Here is a 20,608-nt window from a genome sequence, read left to right as displayed (position 1 = left end):
ACTCTCTTTCTTCCCCTGTAAAATAAAGTTGTTACATAAAGAACAAATGACTTCCTTTCCTACTTTCTGCTCCTAAGGGTCTGATGGAACAAGGCTGGGCTGGTGCAGGGTGCTGAAGTCCTGCTGGCCCTCTTGTCCAGGGCAGATAAAGATGGAAGAACTAATTCCAAGCCAAGCACAAAAATGAGCAGAGAGGTCACTGTCCATGCATTAATTAGTCAATTAAAATGACTTGTGATAAAGAAGATGCATGAATTTGTGTTGGTACTTAATTGGAGGATTAAGCAGGAAACATGTTTAGTGATTTGGGTTTTGTTAATTGTGGTAATGCGGTCAGTTTGGGGTTTTAGAGAGAAGGTATACCTCTTTTAATGCTGAGTTCCACTTCTTTGGAACCAGTGACAATAAGGAATCTTTGTGTAGAATTGAGAACCCCAAAATAAGGATGCGGCTTAGCTCCCAGCTAAGGCTACTGAGTAACTGATTGACCATACCCTAAGGTGAACTGCACCCTAGTCTCATTCAGTCCCGGATGCCCTATCCAATCAGAGCCCAAGGGTTCTCTTCAGATTAAGCTGGCCTGTTTCGAAATGTTGACTCCCAGGGCTTAGCAGATGATCAGCAAAGACTCACTCTGTGTGAAGCTATAAAACTCTGTTGTTGCTACCACTCAACCAACATAGATGGATTGGAGAAATATGAAAAGGAGGAACCGTTAGATGTTTCAAAACTAATGCAAGCATCTTCACTGAATAGTTTTCTTACACTTACTACTAATATATGGTAGGCACAGTTCTAAGTGCACAGGAATATCCTCGAGTTCAGTCCTGGTAGCAACCATGTAAAGTAAGATTATTATTATTTTTTTTTTGGCTTTTGCTAACATAGAAACAGGTCCACCTCTCTTCTGACTTTCCTTTCTCTTACAGAATTTAATGGGCATGGAGACTCATGTTCTTCAGATTTGGAAATTTTTCTTGTATTAATTCTTTGATTGCCTCATTTCTATTCCATCTCTATTCTCTCTTTCTGAAATCCTATTTCAGTTTCATACCTCCCGGTCTGATCCTCTAATTTTCTCATCTTTTATTTATTTTTTATTGCATTTTCTTTTTGTATTTTCATGACAGATTTCTTCACATTATTTCCCCAACCCTTCTACTTACTTTTTTGCCTTTCTATTATAAAAATACTTAAGATCTCTTTATATTCTCTGAGTATTCCTTTTATATAGCTGCAATAGGAAGCTAGGTCATGGGTGTAGTCTCCTATTTCTCTGAAGAAATTAATTATAGTGTTTTGGGGGGGAAGTTTGATGTTCTTTTCAAGGTCTCTGTTCCTTGGAGTTTCTTTTGTTCCGTTTGTTATTTTGTCCTTGGTGTAATAGATTTTCTTAAATGTCCAGTAATCCTAGCCTATCTACTTAAGATGAGATAACTATGAGCTGACTGGAAGTTCCATGGATGGCAGTTATTGTGAAGTGGTTTTATATAAGGTGATCAGGAGGAGATCTATTATATGAATTTTTTTTTCTCTTGAGGCCAACCCGGTCCCTTGCCTTTGTGGAGCTCTGTTAGGGAAAGGAGGACACAATTTACTGAGTGTATTTTCACGTAACCATTGGTGAGATGAGCTCTTTTGTTCCCACCAACTGTGACTGATTCCAAGGTCTCTCTTGGTTTACTTCTCCAGCAAGAAGACCTCCAGGCTATGGTCAGGAAGTAGGAAAGCTCTAAAGATCCAACTGTCTCTCTTACAAACTTTCAACCAACTCTCCATTTTCCCCCACCTTCACTGCTGCCTCAGAAGCTGCCTGGAAAATTTCTGTGCTATAGACAGTTTTTAGCTTTCTCTGGCATGCAAAGTCAACTATATGTTTGCCTATCTGGTTCTAGCTTCCAAAATTTTATTGATTCCTTCTCTGATATTGTCTTCTATCCTCTGGTCTTTGTGGATTTGAGGTGTTTTTAATTTTTTTCTCTTCTATTTAATGCAGTTTGGGGAAGAGAGGCAAATGTGTATGTTCAGTTCATCCACACGTGTTCCCTGGGCTCCGTAATTCGTGTTTTTCACTTGATAATAGATCTCAGAGGTCAAGAGTAATTCCAAAGCCTGGCTTGGTAGGTGTTAGCCACCTTTCAAGCCCCCTATTCTTTGATATGCTCAATTGATGAATTTTTGACAAATGGCTCTTCCAAGGAAACTTTAACTCATGTCCACCTCCAAAATGCAGTAACCTCTAACTCTCTTTAAAGAAGCTTTGAGGGGCACCTGGGTGGCTCAGTCGGTTAAGTGTCCGACTTCGCCTCCAGTCATGATCTCACGGTTCGTGAGTTCAAGCCCCACGTCAGGCTCTGTGCTGACAGCTCAGAGCCTGGAGCCTGTTTCAGATTCTGTGTCTCCCTCTCTCTCTGACCCTCCCCCGTTCATGCTCTGTTTCTGTCTCAAAAATAAAAATAAACATTAAAAATTTTTTTTAAAAAATAAAGAAACTTTGAATTTCTGTTGTTAGGAATTTTTACAACTCAGAAATATAGGTCTACCTCATTCTTAAAAGGGCTGTACTCTAATAAATTAATAGACTGATCAGTTCTTCTATCAAAGGATATTAGGTTATTTTTAGGAATTGCTGTTACAAACAACATGGAAATGAACATCTTTATCATCATCTAGGATTACGTTTGATGGAATATTTGTGGGCTAAATTACTACAGGTAGAACTGCTGTGTCAGTCTATGTAGTTTAAATTTCTCGTTGATTTTAATACTTTCCGTTCTAACTCCAGACACATTATTATAAAAAAATGTGCTGGAAATTTGACTGAAGAATAACAATCACACAGAACCTCACAATTTACAGTTTAGCTTTCTCTGGCATGCTAAGTCAACTGTAAGTCTGCCTATCTGCTTCTAGCAGATACTACCTGAGTGCCAAAATGAGAAGCAGACCATATTATAGGTAAATGGAGGGGGGAGGTGTTTTTGACAATTTTCTTTCCTCACTTAGTTCCCTAAGAACAGGATATGCTTCACACATCATTATTATAATATTTACTGGGCTATCATTATCTTTCTTGCCAAAAAGAAACTGTTGAGCTAAATAATAAGGTACAAGAGCCTCAGGGAATTGACAGACTTAATTCATCCGTAGGGGTGCCTGGGTGGCTCAGTCAGTTGAGCATCTGACTCTTGGTTTTGGCTCAGGTCATAATCTCATGGTCCATGGGTTTGAGCACCACATTGGGCTCTGTGCTGACAGCATGGAGACTGCTTGGGATTCTCTGTTTCCCTCTCTGCCCCTTCCCAGCTTGTGCGCTCTCTGTTTCTCAAAAATAAATAAATAAATAAATAAATAAATAAATAAATAAATAGGTATTTTAAAAAAATGTTCATCTGTAGTTGTTAATCTTCTATGGGATTTTGTGTTCCTGAATGGGGCCAAAGTTATAACATTTTCATAAATAGTTCACATGGTATGAATTATTTTCTTCTAATGGTCACATTTGATTTGATTAGTGATGCTTATATTGTTATATAGGGTTCCAGGGTATTTTTGAAGAGCTTAATCCTGAAACACATATTTATTTGTTGGGTAAAGTCTTTTCAGGTTTTGAAATCAAAGATGGATGAAGAAAATTGGTTTTGGAATAACTGAATTTCTAGTGAACAGGAAATAAAGTCATTTTCCAAGGGAGATGCCAAATGTAAAGTGATTAAATTATATTTACATGAAAAAAAGTAAAATTACATGTGACATTTTCTGCTGTTCACATGGCCCATGGGGACAGGGTGAAAGTCAGCTACTGGCCCTGGCACACAGTTCAGCAGGTTGCAAAAACAAAAGCTTGTCCTGACACCAGTATCTTCTTTGGCAATTCATTATGAATCAGTATTAGATGCCAATGAAGATAGGGAATCGATAGAAAATATGATGTGCCCTGTCTACCTACTAAAGTGGTTGACATCGTTCTTCTTTGTCTACTGGAAATTTTTTAAGCTATGAATATAATAAAATATGCATTTTTAATTTTTTGCAGGCTAAGTGATTAATGGACAATGTTCCTTTAGCAATAATAAATCATCTTGTTCTTCCTGTATTTCAGCAGGTATTATCCAGAGACCAGCACAATCTTGAGTTGGATGTACCAGTAGAAGCCTTTTTCAAGAGTACTTGCCAGAGTGTGAATTGATTATAGCTATGCAGGAGCAACTATACAGCAATGAACAGTGAGAATCACTAAGGATATAGCAGCTTAAAAATATCTGGGGGCATTACGTTTGTCAAAATACTGCATTGGCCTGTGTTATAACTATCAAAATATGCTTAAACAAGAACAAGTTTTACATTACAAAATATTAACAGTTGAGGGATTTGTCTATCAGATCCTCTTGGCCCCCCTTGTTCCCCAGCTGTTGGCCATTGATCTGCCCCAGCTGAGATGGTAACTAACTTCATGAAAGCATAGTCTATTGGCCTGCACCTCCTATGCCCATGCTGTGTGCCTCTCACCTCTTGATTCTGGGCTTTTCTGGCTGAGACATGCGACATGGTGGGGCCTGCCCAATGCCCACACATGAATAGCCCAAGACAACAGGGGATATTAGCCATCTGAAAGAAGACTTTTTACTCAATCCTAAGAGATAGGAACCAGTAAATCATCTTCTCCCTTCTTGCCCCTGGACAAACTACCCTAAGAGAGTTCATATAGCTAGCTTTTTGAAGGTCTTCTTTTGAGAGCAAACAACCAGTTGTTCCTGACACCACGCAACAGTCAGTTAGGACAAGTGGTCAGTCTGGTAATGCACCACCTCATATTTGATCCATTCTTTCCCTGTCTCCTTCCTCTTTCCTATCACCCCTGATTTTCTGGTATTGTATTTCCTAATAAAGTGTTAGCTTTGGTCTTAGGACTCTGTTTTCTAGAGAATTCAGGATATGACAAATCAAAGTGCTGGGAGAATCTGTCTGTGGGAGGATTTTCTTTGTTTTCAGGGTCACTGATACAGTTATTTTTATAACAAACAAACTTTGTGACAATAATAAATCTTTCTCTCATTTACAGTTTGTTTGTTTGTCTCTCCATCAAACAGACTGGCCATCTGGCAAACTGATCTGTGAATTGACAAGATCTGAAACTCAGGAAATCAGGCTAAGCCTCCAGCTTCAGGGCATTAACAACTCCTGTTTGCTTCAGGAAGAGCCACAGGATCCAAGGTATTGTGACCCAAAACTGCTTTTCTTTGGACTTTGTGCCTCTGAGATCATGTTGGTATTTGATCTGCTTTCTATTGAATGCATTTGAAGTTTTCTCTTCAAGACAGTAAACACTGACCACATGTCAGCAAGGATCAACTTTCAGCAGATTTAGAGGAATTAATGGCAGAAGAGTACTGGAACTAAATCAATGGATTTGCTGAACATTTTCCATGAATCTATATTACCTTGTAAATCAAAAGAAAAGAAACACTGTTTTTTAAAAGACTAAAATAAATTGAAGAGACTATAACCGGCTCTTACCAGGTCCCAGTTCCCAGTGGCCCAGTGACAACAAGGATGGCTGTTGCAGGGTGCGGTGGATGTGGGCCTTTTCGTCCAGTCACAGAGACCTCCTAGACAAATCACTCCTCTCTCCTGAACTCCACCTCCACAGGACCTGGAACACTGATATATCACAGGGACGAGGTTAGGTAAAGATCGCATGGTGACATTTTCAGTGATAAGAGAAGACCTTTTTATTATCATTTGTGTTGCGTACAGGATTGTTAAGAATATTAGTATATATATTGGAATCCGCAACATATATGCCAGGTTCCTCACAGTGACCAAATGGCAGTGGTGAAACAAAACTTAGAGAAAGGAGATTGAAAAAGGACATTCTAAGGATATGAGGAAGAGAAAAAAAAAATCAGAAGATGCCAAATAGTTCGATGGAAAATAGTATGCCAAACAGAAGGGATATTGGTTAAAAACCTAAATGAGAGGTCATGGCAGAATGGACATAATGTTATTTGCATTTTGCCTTCTGGCACAAGTATCTATAAACCAAAATGTAAAATGTAGATGTTTTTCTTGTGACTAGTTCTGACAGCCCAAACAGGGACACATTTGCAATACGATTATGTTAATCTCCTCTTACGATGGGATTCAGTCTTCCTTACCCACTACATAGAACTTTAGAACTAAATATGTCCATATACAGAATAGGGAAATTGATGGGTTTGCCCAGGGGTCTGATGCATTGGCTGTCATGCTCACAAGATAAATTTGAGACGACAGGCTGGATTCCTAAAGGGATACAACTCTAAAATGTGTCAGGTTTTTGTCACTAGTATAATTTTATAAGATCTATTGTCTCATTTTCATAAGGTTTCTAGGAAATTACATAATCCACCAAGAATCTTTGAAAAGTACTTTGAGGGGCACCTGGATGGCTCAGTCAGTTAAGCGTCCAACTCTTGGTTTCAATTCAGGTCATGATCTTGTGGTTCATGATTTCAAGCCCTGTGTCAGGCTCTGCACTGACAGTGCAAAGCCTGCTTGGGATTCTCTCTCTCCCTTTCTCTCTCTGCTCCTACCTCACTTCTGCATGAGCTCTCTCTCTCAAAATAAAGAAATAAACCTTTAAAAAAAGTACTTTGAGGGATGCCTGGATGGCTCGGTCAGTGAAACATCTGACTCTTGATTTCGGCTCAGGTCCTGATCTCATGGTTTGGTTGGTGAGATGGAGCCCCACATCAGGCTCTGCACTGAGAGCATGGAGCTTGCTTGGGATTCTCTCTCTGCCCCTCCCCTGCTCTCTCACTCTCCCTCTCTTTCTCTCAAAAATAAATAAACATGAAAAAAAATTTTTTTAAAGAACCTTGAAAAATCTTTATTGTATGGTAACAACAACAACAAAATAATTATGGTTGCCAACATTATATCAGGCATGACATATGTGGTGGTACCATAGGAAACAGGGTAATTACATATAATTAACCCTTTCTGTTCAATAAAAGAACTAAGCTATTGATTTCATGGTATTCCAACTTTGAGAGTCAACATGGATTTTTCCCATTTATTCTATCTCTTTTTAATCCTATCTGAGGAGAGAAGGGAGGGATTCCCCCATTGGAGATCATTCTACCTACACGTGTACATACAGATTCAGGGCCATCTGGCCAAGTAATATCTAGGAAAGGAGGTGAAGAAAGTGTAAACCAGTGATTCTCCAAGTGTGGTCTCCAGACCAGCAACTTCAGCATCTTCTAGATACTTGTTAGAAATGAAGAATTCAGGCTCCCCCCCCCCCCCCGCCCCAGGCCTCCAAACTAGACACTCTGGGAATGGGGTCCAGCCATCTGTGTATTAAGAAACCCCCAGGTGATTCTGAAGTGAGCTAAAGTTTGAGAACCTCTGGTGTAGGGACATTCCCACAGCTGAAATGCCTCTTCCATGCAGGCAGTATGGGCTGGCTGACATACCAAAGGGGCCCACAATCTCATGATGGCAGTCTGCTAGAGAGTGTGTATAGACAAGGCAGCATCATGCATCAGGGAAAGCACCTAAGGATGCTCAGACCCTCAAAAGCTCAAGAGAAATATTTTTGCATTTCCATGTCCTCTGCTTCCTCAGAGGGAAGTCTTCCAACTGTGTGGTTTACTCAGAACAGAATACTACTTTAGAAAGGAGGGTCTGGGGAGACCTTCAGGGAACAGTGCCTGATTAGGGCTCCCAGAAGCTACTGAGGAAGCATAAAGAATACATCTTTTTCATAACCAGAAAGCAGATCTGATTGCTCATCTTTAAAAACCTGCCATTGCCGTTTCTCTGACAAGGCGATCTAGGCTCCTCTGCAAATTCCTGGATTCTGAAAGCTGTATAATGATTTTGAAGGCTCATTATACATGGAAGTCTTAGAGGCCTCAGTCCAGAGCATGGGAGTAGCAGGCACTTTATATGCCCCAGAGCTGAGCAGGTAAGGAGGAGAAAGAGGGGACAGTGGTGGCTGCTGCCCTCCCCCCCTCCCCAAACACCAGGTATTGGCCCAGAGCCTCAGGAATAAGTATGGCTGCTTGACATTGTAGGCAGTAAGTAGCTGTAGGGGGCTCAGTCTTCTGTAAGCTTTGACTCTAACTCTGTGTTCTACAGTTGTAATTCACTACCTTCCTTTCCAGGGCACGTGGAAGGTTTGGTTTCCTCCAAAATAGTTATTGATTCACTCTTCCTCCTTAGTTTACTCTTTGTTCAGTGCTTATTGAATTAATGTCTATGGTAGAAAGCACACTGGCACTGGAGTCTACCTTATGCTTAAACAAATACTCCCCCATTTATTTTCTAGTTGTGTGACCTCATGTAAGTTTCTTAACCTCCAAGTCTCAATTTCTTCATCTATAAAATGGAATTAATAAAGCCTACCATTCAGATCGTTGTGAAAATTAAACCAAGTATTGGGAATGCAAACTGGAGTAGCCACTCTAGAAAACAGTGTGGAGGTTCCTCAAAAAATTAAAAATAGACCCACCCTATGACCCAGCAATAGCACTGCTAGGAATTTACCCAAGGGATACAGGAGTGCTGATGCATAGGGGCACTTGTACCCCAGTGTTTATAGCAGCACTCTCAACAATAGCCAAATTATGGAAAGAGCCTAAATGTCCATCAACTGACGAATGGATAAAGAAATTGTGGTTTATTTACACAATGAAATACTACGTGGCAATGAGAAAGAATGAAATATGGCCTTTTGTAGCAACGTGGATGGAACTGGAGAGTGTTATGCTAAGTGAAATAAGTCATACAGAGAAAGACAGATATCATGTTTTCACTCTTATGTGGATCCTGAGAAACTTAACAGAAGACCATGCGGGAGGGGAAGGAAAAAAAAAAGTTACAGAGGGAGGGAGCCAAACCATAAGAGACTCTTAAAAAGTGAGAACAAACTGAGGATTGATGGGAGTGGGAGGGAGGGGAAAGTGGGTGATGGGCATTGAGAAGGGCACCTGTTGGGATGAGCACTGAGTGTTGTATAGAAAACAATTTGACAATAAATTTCATATTAAAAAAAAAAAAGAAAATTAAACGAAGTATGGTAGGTAAAATGCTTAGCCCATAGACACACTCAGAATATGCTGGGTTCCTTTTTTCTCTTCTTTCTACCATGCATGGGTATGGTTGGGAGTTTTTTGTTTGTTTGTTTTGTTTTGTTTTGTTTTGTTAGCTGTTGAGGTATTTGCATATTGGCGAATAAGATTATTATACCTCACCAAAGAACAGTCACTTTGTTTTCATGTGATGAAGTAGGACAAAGACCCAGTAGAGCCTGGGCCCTCACAAAACAGAGGACATGCAGACAGGCACAAGCACACTTCCTTTTATTTGTGTAAACAATGATCTGGGCATTCAACTGACAGGTGGAACTCTAAAATAAACTGTGTGTGGGAAGGACCTGACCAATACCCCCCGTTCAATTGCAGAGGCTTAGGAGAGATGCATGTGAGGCTCTGCCCTAAATGACTTTCATCAGAGTGGTCCATGTACATTTCCCCAACATGAATCCCCACTCCCCAGTATGTCCACTGGGAGACTGAGTTGTAATAAAACACTAAATCATCACATTTGAAACCACCAATTGTTGTGGCCTGTTGACCTGTTGTTGTTGTTGACCTGTTCAGCCTTCTCCACACAGCATTAGGCCACTGAATGGAGGCCAGTCATTGCCACAACGCACGCGTGGTCTTCCCTGACTTCTAGTCTCACGTGGTAACACAGGGATTCACATTTTCCTGGTTGTGTGGATGATGTCTCTGGAGGCCATACCTGGCTCCAGGGCTCCACCTGCCACTCCTCACAGGGCTCCATGTTACAGCTCATGCTCAGCGGGGGAGGAATGCCGGCCAGGAACTGGCAGTGAAATGGCCTCAGGCTCCGGTGGTCCCGGCTGTCCACACATTGAATCTCCCGGATCTGGAAGCCCCCGCTGCAGTTTCTGGAGCACTGCATGGAGAGGGAGAGAAAAGGGGATACTTGAGTCCCTGTGTCAGGCTTTGGATCCTCCAAATCCCAGGGAGTTTCTCAGAGAGCCGTGAAGTTCCAGGGTTCCAGCCATGAAGAAGGATTAAGTCTAGCTCAAGTGTACTGTTCCCCTCACAGGCCCTCTAGAAGGAATCATTCACACAGCTCCCGAAGATGGGGTTCCCCATGTCCAAAAACACAGGCATGGCAATGTGAGGACCAGGTGGCGAGTTCAGTTCTGTCACTCACTTATTGTGAGATGTTGGGCAAGTCACAGAAAAATTCTGAGCCTCAGGTGTCATATCGATAAACTGGGACAATACCTGTCATCTCACAGCACTGTCGTGAAGGTCACAGACACTGGGGTTAGGTGCCTGCTGGTGCAGTGTGTGCCCCAGTAGGCGGCCATTCCCTCTGGTGTGCATTCATCCGGGGTGAAGGGGAACTCTCGGCCAACCCACACCCATCCGCCCGCCCTCAGAATCCTGCTAAAAACCTGTTTTCTCCACGACTCTGAAGGCAAGATGGGTTATGCTTTGTCAGATGAAGGGCTGACATGAGGGAAGTAACTGGAATACCTACTCAGTGGTTTGACTCCCAGAAGTGAGCAAACCCTGGGTTTGTCCCTACCACCCTCCTTCCTCCTGTAGCTAACATCACCTGCCTTTGTCACTGAGAGTTTGCTCAGCACAGGCCCCCTGAAGGCCATTACAAGGCTCTCCTCACTGCCCCCCTCCCCCGTGCCCACACCTTGTGTAGCAGCCCTGGCATCCTGCTCAGTCTCAGGTCACTGCAGGCTGCTGACTCCTTAAAATCATGATCAACACTGATGCGCCAGCATCCCCCAAACCAGGGTTTACACAGCCGATTCTGAAGTAGACCTACTCTCTGACCTCTTGGATTTTGGAAGCTATTCCATCCTCCACCTAGATTTTACTTGATCATAACTTGAGCTTCCAAGACTTGGTCTCCAATCTCTTTAGAATGCTAGTGCCAGCTGAATCCCTTCCGTTCATCTTGCCCCCATCTCCTAGTCTCTCCTGATCCTGTCCTTGCCTGGCCTGTCTTGTCACCCTCCACTGTCAGGTAGGGACTGGAGGTAGGAAGGAAGGGAACAGACCCCTGTGCTCCTCAGCCTTTTGCCTCCAACCTCTCTGTGGGTTAACAGTACATCCCCGTGGTCTTTATGTCCTGAATGTTCCTCCCTCTACTCTTTACATTGCGCGCTACTGCTCTTCTTTTAGACCTCATCTTAGATGTCATCTCCTCAGAGAGGCCCTCCTGGAATGCCTTTATCCGAAGGAGGCTCTCTTTCTTGTAATTTCTCTCAGCTCCTTGTCCATTTCTATCACAAGAACTTGAAATGTGGAACAATTTTTATTCATTCTGTGTGTCCTTTCTCTTACACTCTCACTGCCATGAAATCAGACCCCTATCTGCCCTGGTTCCCACTGTGTCCCAAGCATCTAGCATGGTGCCAGGCACAGAGGGTCTGTACAGATTTGTTGAGTGCATATATGAATTCCGAGGGGGTTTCCAAGTGGGCTAAGGAGACCCTGGTCACTGCAGTGATGAAGAGCACCTTTAATCTCCCCATCCTCCCATCTAGTATCTCATTAGCTTGGCTAAACTTGGCTGAGAAAATGCACCAGCAAGAAAGTGTGTGCATTGCTGTAAAGTATCTGGCCCCTCTCTACACAGTGAAAAATGGTGCTCTTTCTGACCATGGTGGAATAGTCATAACTACAGGGTTTGGGATTGTGAAAGAAAATTCCTCAAACTTTCAGTAGAGGTACACCCCAAAGACAGTTCCCCCTTCTTCCTCCACCTGCAGATTGTGCTAAGTCACCTGACTTCGAACCTTGGGCTGTAACAAGGAAAGATGCTGGCCCATGCGACAAGGGACAGACTGAGGCTCTAATGCCACCATAAATTGAGTGTCCAACTTCTTAGAGATAAACAATGCTTGCCAGACAGCACCCCTCCCCAAAGAAAAACAAGCCATAACCTCACTTTCCTGCCATGTAGTGAGTACACAAAGGAAAAAATAACTGTCAATTTGAAATCAGCCACAGAGCAAATGAGGGAGCCTGCTAATAATTTCCACACAAAGAGGTCATTTGTCTGACAAAACAGATTTCTGGGAAATAGCACATGGTGAAGTAACAGGATTCTTTATTAGGACAAGGGAGTTTTATAAGACATTAATTATAAAATTGGATTTTATTTTCCTATTTTTCATTTGTTGCTGCAATCTATTATTCCTAATTTAATTTTCAAGCTAGCATTACCCCTTTTGTTAGAGTATTCACATTCAATGGGAAATAAACTTTATTAATATGCTGAAGTAAATAATAAGGGAAGACACTCACTAAATCTCTGACTTTTCGGTTCCATTTTCAAAACAGCCTCTGATTCAGTTAGCAAGAGAGAAGTGGCAGGATATTAAATCACTCCACTTCTAATGCTGTTTTGCCTTATATGCTGATTGCCAATTATTATATTAATTTTTTTACAGCCTTAGAGGAGGGTAATTTGTATTAATGTTTCCTCACCTGGAACCTGTGGACTAGACTGAGGACCGGAGTCAGACTAATGAGAACAGAAAGCCTGGCCAACACCTTATTGTGACCAAACAGGCCTGACTGTTTTCTAGTTATGGCAGCAATTTAACTAGTGTGATCTGCCGACCAGATAGAATGAAAAATACCCTTAGCTTATAAGAGCCACTGGCAGAGATATGAAATGAAAGCACAATTCTGTGATTCTCCCTTGTGGTGTTTTTGATTTGTGGAGTCATCCTGATACCCTTTACATGTTGGACTCATACAGAGTGCTCAGTCGAGTATAGAGGAATTAGCGAGCATAGCATTGGGAGAGCAGTAGGTTGCACTCAGGTGTGACCCCGAGAGCAAATAGCCACCTGAGTTCACATGGATTAATCACTTCTCTTCTCTCAGCCTCTGTTTCTCCATCAGTATGGAAAGGAAAATAAACTAGATGATTAAACCATCCCAACATTCTAGAGGGGTATACGTGTACGGGATCGCTGCATTTGTATTCTGTTTTGATTTCAGAATACTTTCTTGCTTTCCGAGTTGAACCAAATACTAAATTTGGACACAGTTTTTTCTCCTGTTCCTTTACTTATGCTGAACAGATTCACAAGACCCTTAAGATTAAATAATTCATTCCAAAAATTCTAAGTTGAACAGCATGAAAATTCATCCTTCTATCTCTTTCCCCCCTCTCACCCCAACTTTTCTTCCTCTCAGTTATTGGGCACATCTATGTTTCAGGCTCTGTATTTCTAGCAGGTGGGAAGAGTTACATAAATGAGTAGAAGGAATAATGATTATATTTATATATAAAGATTACCTCATAAGTTGTTCATGATCTAGTGAGGGCACAATGGAGGATATGGTCAGTTTCACCTAAAGAGGTCAGGAAAGGACTAAATAAAGGAGCCAAGTTTTGAGCTGAAGCATATAGGATATGTAGATGCTCGCTCAGCCAGCAAAATAGGGTGGGGGGCATTCAAGGTGGAAAGAATGGCATGTATGGAGGCACAGTGCTATGAAACAACGAAGCTTGTTTGGGAAAAGTGCATTAATCAGAATGCTAGGGTAAAGAGTGGGAGTGGACAGAGAGAGAGACGGGCAGGGGCCATCATGGAGAACCTTGTGGTCTGGACATCAATCCTCAACTAGAGTGGTCTTGGGTTCATGTTTTCTGTGGTCCTAAATGCTTCTATTTCTTTGCCATTCCTTTATTTTCTTTTTAGGGGACCCTTAATATAAAATATTCCGGGATGTCAAGAGAAGGTGACAGTTCAGACATATAACATATTATACCAAGAATAAAATAAATGCAGTGATTTTCAGTATATGATGACCTTCCTGCTACTCAACTTTTGCTTTCTGGGGACAAAAAATCCCTTAAAACATGCAATTCCATGTTTTCTTGTTTGCATATCGGAGTTTAATATATGTTACTGGGAATATTTTATATATCAAAGTTGGGGATGGTCTGTATTTAGCAAAAAAAGGAGCTCTTCCCCTATTAAATTCATTTCTAAAAATTCAGATGTAAAAAAAAATGTAGAACCGTCATTGACAATCTATAAGATCTAATAAACACAAAGGCAAGAAGTACAATAAGACAAAAAGACTAGCAATATACATGAAACACAAGACCATAAAGAAAGGCTGACACTTTCTCTTATTTTTCAGCAAGTCAAGTACCGCTAAAATAAAATTGCAACGCTCCCTAGGTGGGAAGACAGAACATTCCAAGAAAAAATGTAAAACTGTTTCTGATTCATTTCAGAAATAATATCTGTTAGACTTAACCATGAAAAGGGAAGTGCTTGTTCTCAGAAAGCAAATAAAAGGGATGTCAAATCACCAGTTTACAAAACTTCAGAAGATGCAACCATCAAGATGTTCCATCGGGCGGTGAATGGAGCTGTGGATGATGCATCACTCTAGGTGTCAAATGCACCTGAAGGTTTTTCAAGCCCCTTTTGTCACTTCTGCATTTCTTGCATCGCACACTTTTTTTCCTCATACAAATTTTAATGCTCTGAAATTGGCATGTTTCTTACAACTGACGTACATATTTATTGTGTAGTGTTCTCTTTCTTTATGAAAAGCTGTCATAAAATTGATGCATCCCCCAGTGGATGTTTCTTAAAACTGGGAGCATTTGGTAACAGCTGTGTGATCAAATGTTAGTGATTTAAGCTCTGAGCTTTTGTTGCCTGAGTGGGAATTATAAAGAAGGTCCTGTGCTGGATGAAAATGGAACTGATTATCTAATGCTTTTGTGTAATGTCAGGCACATAGTAGTATTTGGCGAGTGTTAGTGCCCAAGGTAGGTCAAGTTCTTCAAAGTTCATGGACACCAAACACCTTGTCCGCTTAGTACTAAGGAGTGGACACCTGCTCGAGCCAGTCATTCTGTTGACAGAACTTTCTCCACTGTCACCTGTCCACAGGCCTTGCACCCCAAGTCCAGGAAGTGAGAGGTTAGTAAGCACCTAAGAACCAGTCCTAACTTTTATCTTGAGCTCAGAGTCTGCCCAGGGTTTCATCTAAACAGTCTTTTAAGGGGGCACCTGGGTGGCTCAGTTGGTTGAGGGTCTGACTTTGGCTCAGGTCATGATCTTGCAGTTCATGGCTTCGAGGCCCACGTCAGGCTCTGTGCTGACAGCTCATAGCCTGGAGCCTGCTTCGGATTCTGTGTCTCCCTCTCTCTCTGCCCCTCCCCCAGCTCACACTCTGTCCCTCTCTCTCTCTCTCAACAATAAAAATAAACATTAAAAAGAATAAAAAAATAAAATAAACCAGTCTTTTACCATTTACAAAGCTGTTTCACTAACATTCTCTTTTTTTTGATCCTTGCAACAACTCTATGAGGTAAGTAGAGGCAATATCATCCATGTTATTTCTCAGAGATGAGAGAAAGAACGTCCCGAGGGTGAATGGCCAGCGTCGTCAGTGTCATATGCTCATCATGCCAGAGCAGGGTTGCCAATCCAGATGTGTCTGATCCACTGCCCAGCCCTGCTTCTAGGATTCAGTTCTACAGAACTGTCTTCCCAAGGATGCCTCTGGGACAGACCTGAGGACCACAAGCTTGAATTTGCTTCAGGCAGATCACTACATGAAGCGGAAGCACACCATTCTGAAAAGCTACTTCTAGACATGGTAGAGGGAGAGTCTGAACGTATAGTCTTATTCTACTGTCACACACATGGGGACATGTCCACAGCAGTGGTTTCAGGCTGCTTCAAGGGGCCACACGGTGCAATAAAACAACCACAAGTCAGACAGCCATCACAAAGGTAGGGATTTGTTGGTGAGTAACCCCGAGGCATCAGGTGTGATACTTGTAGGCTCAGAGCAGGCTGCAGCAGACCTGAAGCCCTTTGAGATTTGAAATGTCTCTGGATTGGAGGTGGGGATTGGGGGGATAATTCAGAATTTCAAGATAAAATTAGAATTCTTCCCTCTGAGAAAGGATCTGTGAAAAGGCAAACCATCAATATAGCAGAATCAAACGCTCTGGATATTTAAAGGCAAAACAAAGGGCCTACTTTCCTACTCCAGGTTTTATTTATTTTTTTATTATTAATCTAGTTATTTAAATTCAAGTTAGTTAATATACAGTGTAGTACTGGTTTCAGGAGTAGAACCCAGTGATTCATCACTTCCATAGAACATCCAGTGCTCATCCCAAGTGCCCTCCTTAATGCCCATCACCCATTTAGCCTATCCCCCCACCTACTTCCCCTCCAGCAACCCTGAGTTTGTCCTCTGTATTTAAGAGTCTCTTATGGTTTGCCTCACCCTGTTTTTCTTATTTTTCCTTCCCTTCCCCTATGTTCATCGGTTGTGTTTCTTAAATTCCACACGAGTGAAATGTATGATATTTGTCTTTCTCTGCCTGACTTATTTCACTTAGCATAATACATTCTAGGTCCATCTACACTGTTACAAATGGCAGATTTTATTCTTTTTGATGGACGAATAGTATTCCAGTGTGTGTGTGTGCGTGTGTGTGTGTGTGTGTGTGTGTGTGTGTGTGCACCACATCTTCTTTATCCATTCATCAGTTGATGAACATTTGGGCTTATTCCATAATTTGGCTATTGTTGATAGTGCTGCTGTAAACATTGGGATGCATGTACCACTTAGAACAAGGCTTTTTATATCCTTTGGATAAATACCTAACAGTGCAATTGCTGGGTTGTAGGGTAGTTCTATTTTTAATTTTTTGAGGAACCTTTATACTGTTTTCTAGAGTGGCTGCATCAGTTTGCATTCCCACCAGCAGTGTAAGAGGTTCCTCTTTCTCTGCATCCTTGCCAACATCTGTTTTTGCCTGAGTTGTTAATGTTAGCCATTCTGACAGGTGTGAGGTGGTATCTCATTGCGGTTTTGATTTGTATTTCCCTGATTCTGAGTAATGTTGAACATCTTTTCATGTGTCTGTTAGCCACCTGGATGTCTTCTTTGGAGAAGTGTCTATTCATGTCTTCTGTCATATTTCTTTACTTGATTGTTTGGTTTTTGGGTGTTGAATTTGATAAGTTCTTTAAAGATTTTAGATACTAAGCCTTTATCAGATATGTCATTTGCAAATATCTTCTCCCATTCCAACTGTTGCCTGTTAGTTTTGCTGATTGTTTCCTTTGCTGTGCAGGAGATTTTTCTCTTGATGAGGTCCCACTAGTTCATTTTTGTTTTATTTTCCTTGCCTCTGGAGACATGTCTAGTAAGAAGTTGCTGCAGCCAAGGTCTAAGAAGTTGTTGCCTGTTTTCTCTTGTAGGATTTTGATGGTTTCCTGTCTCACATTTAGGTCTTTCATCCATTTTGAATTTATTTTTGTGTGTGGTGTAAGAAAGTGGTCCAGTTTCATTCTTCTGCATGTCGCTGTCCAGTTTTCCAAGCACCATTTGCTAGAGAGACTGTCTTTCTTCCATTGGATAGTCTTTCTTGTTTTGTTGAAAATTGGTAGGACATACATTGGTGGGTCCATTTCTGGATTCTCTTTTCTGCTCCTTTGATCTATGTGTCTGTTTTTGTGCCAGTACCATATTGTCTTGATGATTACAGCTTTGTAATACAGATTAAAGCCTGGATTTGTGATGCTTCCAGATCTGTTTCTCTTTTTCAACATCGCTTTGGCTATTTGGGGTCTTTACTGGTTCCATGCAAATTTTAGGATTGTTTGTTCCAGCTCTGTGAAGAATGTGGTGTTATTTTGATAAGGATTGCATTGAATGTGTAGATTGCTTTGGGTAGTATTGACATTTTAACAATATTTGTTCTTCCAACTCATAAGCATGGAATGTTTTTCCATTTCTTTGTGTCTTCAAATTCTTTCATAAGCTTTCTATAGTTCTTAGCATACAGATCTTTTACCTCTTTGGTTAGCTTTATTCCTAGGTATCTTATGGTTCTGGTGCAATTGTAAATGGGATTGATTCCTGGATTTCTCTTTCTGTTGCTTCATTACTGGTGTATAGAAATGCAACCAATTTATGTACATTGATTTTATATCCTATGACTTTGCTGAATTCATGTATCAGTTCTAGAAGTTTTTTGGTCGAGTCTTTTGGGTTTTCCATGTAAAGTATCATGTCACCTGTGAAGAGTGAAAGTTTGACTTCTTTGTCAATTTGGATGTTTTTTATTTCTTTTTGTTGTCTAAATGCTGAGGCTAGGACTTCCAGTACTATGTTGGACAACAGTGGTGAGAGTGGACATCCACGTTGTGTTCCTGACCTTGGGGGGAAAGCTCTCAGTTTTTCCTTACTGAGGATGATATTAGCTGTGGGCCTTTCCTATATGGCTTTTATGATGTTGAGGTATGTTCTGTGTATCCCTACTATTTTCTTGAGGGTTTTTATCAAGAAAGCACACTGTATTTTTGTCAAATGCTTTTTCTGCATCTACTGAAAGGATCATATGATTCTTATCTTTTCTTTTTTTAATGTGGTGTATCACATTGATTGATTTGTGAATATTGAACAAGACCTGAAGCCCAGGAATAAATTCCACTTGATTATGGCGAACAATTCTTTTAATGCACTGTTGAATTTGATTTGCTAGCATCTTGTTGAGAATTTTTGCACCCAGTTTCATCAGGGATGTTGGCCTGTGATTCTCCTTTTTAGTGGGGTCTTTGTCTGGTTTTAGAATGCTGACTCCATAGAATGAGATTGGGAGCTTTCCTATCATTTCAATTTTTTTTGGAACAGTTTGAGAAGAACAGGTATTAACTCTTCTTTAAATGTCTAGGGGCGCCTGGGTGGCTCAGTCAGTTGGGCGTCCAACTTCGGCTCAGGTCATGATCTCGCGGTCTGTGAGTTCGAGCCCCGCATCGGGCTCTGTGCTGACAGCTCAGAGCCTGGAGCCTGTTTCAGATTCTGTGTCTCCCTCTCTCTCTGACCTTCCCCCATTCATGCTCTGTCTCTCTCTGTCTCAAAAATGAATAAATGTTAAAAAAATTAAAAAAAAATAAATGGCTGGTAGAATTCCCATGGGAAGCCATCTGGCCCAGGACTTTTATTTGCTGGGAGATTTTTGATAACTGACTCAATATCTTTGCTGTTTATGGGCCTGCTCAAAATTTCTATTTCTTTCTGTTTGAGTTTTGGTAGTGTGTGAGTGTCTAAGAATTTGTCCATTTTTTCCAGGTTGTCCAGTCTGTTGGCATATAATTTTTCATAGTATTCTCTAATAATTGTTTGTATTTCTGTGGTGTTGGTTGTGATCTTTCCTCTTTCATTTGTGATTTTATCTGTTTGGGTCCTCTCTCTTTTCTTTTTGTTAAGTCTAGCTAGGGGTTTATCAATTTTGTTTATTCTTTCAAAAAGCAGCTTTTAATTTCATTGATTTCTTCTGCTGTTTTTGTGTGTTTGTTTGTTTCCATATTCTTTTTTCTGCTCTACTCTTTATTATTTCTCTTCTTCTGCTGGCTTTGGGCTTTATTTGCTTCTCCTTTTATCACTACTTTAGGTGTAAGATTAGGTTGTGTATTTGGGACCTTTCTTACCTCTTGAGATGGGCCTGCATTGCAATGCATTTTCCTCTTAGGACTGCTTTTGCTGAATCCCACAGGGATACTGTCATGTTTTCATTTTCATTTGCTTTCATGTATTTTTAAATTTCTTCTTTAATTTCCTGGTTAATCCATTAATTCTTTTTTTTTAAGTTTATTTATTTTGAGAGAGTTGGCATGAGCAGGGGAGTGGCAGAGAGAGAGGGAGAGAGAGAGAGAGAGAGAGAGAGAGAGAGAGAGAGAGAGAATCCCAAGCAAGCTCTGTGCTGACAGCGGGTCTCATGAAATTGCGAGATAATGACCTGAGCTGAAACCAAGAGTTGGGCACTTAACTGACTGAGCCACCCAGGTACCCCAATCCATTCATTCTTTAGTAGGGTGTTCTTTAACCTCCATGTATTTTAGGACTTTCCAAATTTTTTCTTGTGATTGATTTCAAGTTACACAGTGAAACTCATACCCAAACTTCTGGGTAGTTTTTCTTTTCCCTTCTGTGTCTCAGCTGTCAAGGGAAACTGGCTCCCCAGAGTGAAGATGGGGCCTAAAGAGCATCATAGTGGGGTGGTGTGCTTGGCAAACAGAGGGTACACACACGGCTTACACCTCTGCACCTCCTCCTGCCAATCAGCTATCAACCCCACAACTGTGCAGTGTCATATAGCCTGGGTCTATCCCCCAGGGGCTGGCTCAGCCCCAGGCTAGGTTAGGCCTGGTTAGTGCCCAAAAGCACCAAGGCTAACAAATCCAAAAACCTGACACAGTGTCTCACAAGGGACCATGCAGACAACACAGCAAAATGAGTAACCATAGCCAGATTAGCAGAGGACAGCAAAACCACCTTGCAAAAAGATAGTACAGGAAGTACACTTTGAGAGACCAATGTTTTCCTTGTGTCTAGCCTTCTTGTCATTTGGGTCTGGAAGATTGAAAAGCACATTTGCTTTGTGAGCGGCTGCTGCGTCATGACTTAATTATACATGTGATGATGTATCATTGTAATTATAATGGTAAATTTAAGTAACTCAGAAATAATGTTGCATG

At 41.2% G+C, this 20,608-nt stretch overlaps 1 protein-coding gene across 2 annotated transcripts in view; it reads right to left on the bottom strand.

Moving 5' to 3' along the window:
• Positions 1-20,608, bottom strand: part of ADAMTS12 (ADAM metallopeptidase with thrombospondin type 1 motif 12) — a 325,780-nt gene that overhangs the window by 9,385 nt on the left and 295,787 nt on the right. For both annotated transcript variants that reach the window (XM_047074156.1, XM_047074167.1), the window contains 2 exons: positions 9,799-9,975; positions 5,518-5,661 (listed from right to left, as the gene is read on the bottom strand). In XM_047074156.1, coding sequence (XP_046930112.1) covers positions 5,518-5,661; positions 9,799-9,975 — 321 coding nt within the window. The remainder of the gene's footprint in view (positions 1-5,517; positions 5,662-9,798; positions 9,976-20,608) is intronic.

The sequence above is a fragment of the Lynx rufus genome, unplaced genomic scaffold, assembly GCF_022079265.1.
Source record: "Lynx rufus isolate CCGP_SWC_20201006 ecotype Redwood Valley unplaced genomic scaffold, mLynRuf1.p SCAF_1, whole genome shotgun sequence".
Taxonomy (NCBI): Eukaryota; Metazoa; Chordata; class Mammalia; order Carnivora; family Felidae; genus Lynx; species Lynx rufus.
This window is presented reverse-complemented; position numbering and strand designations above follow the sequence as displayed.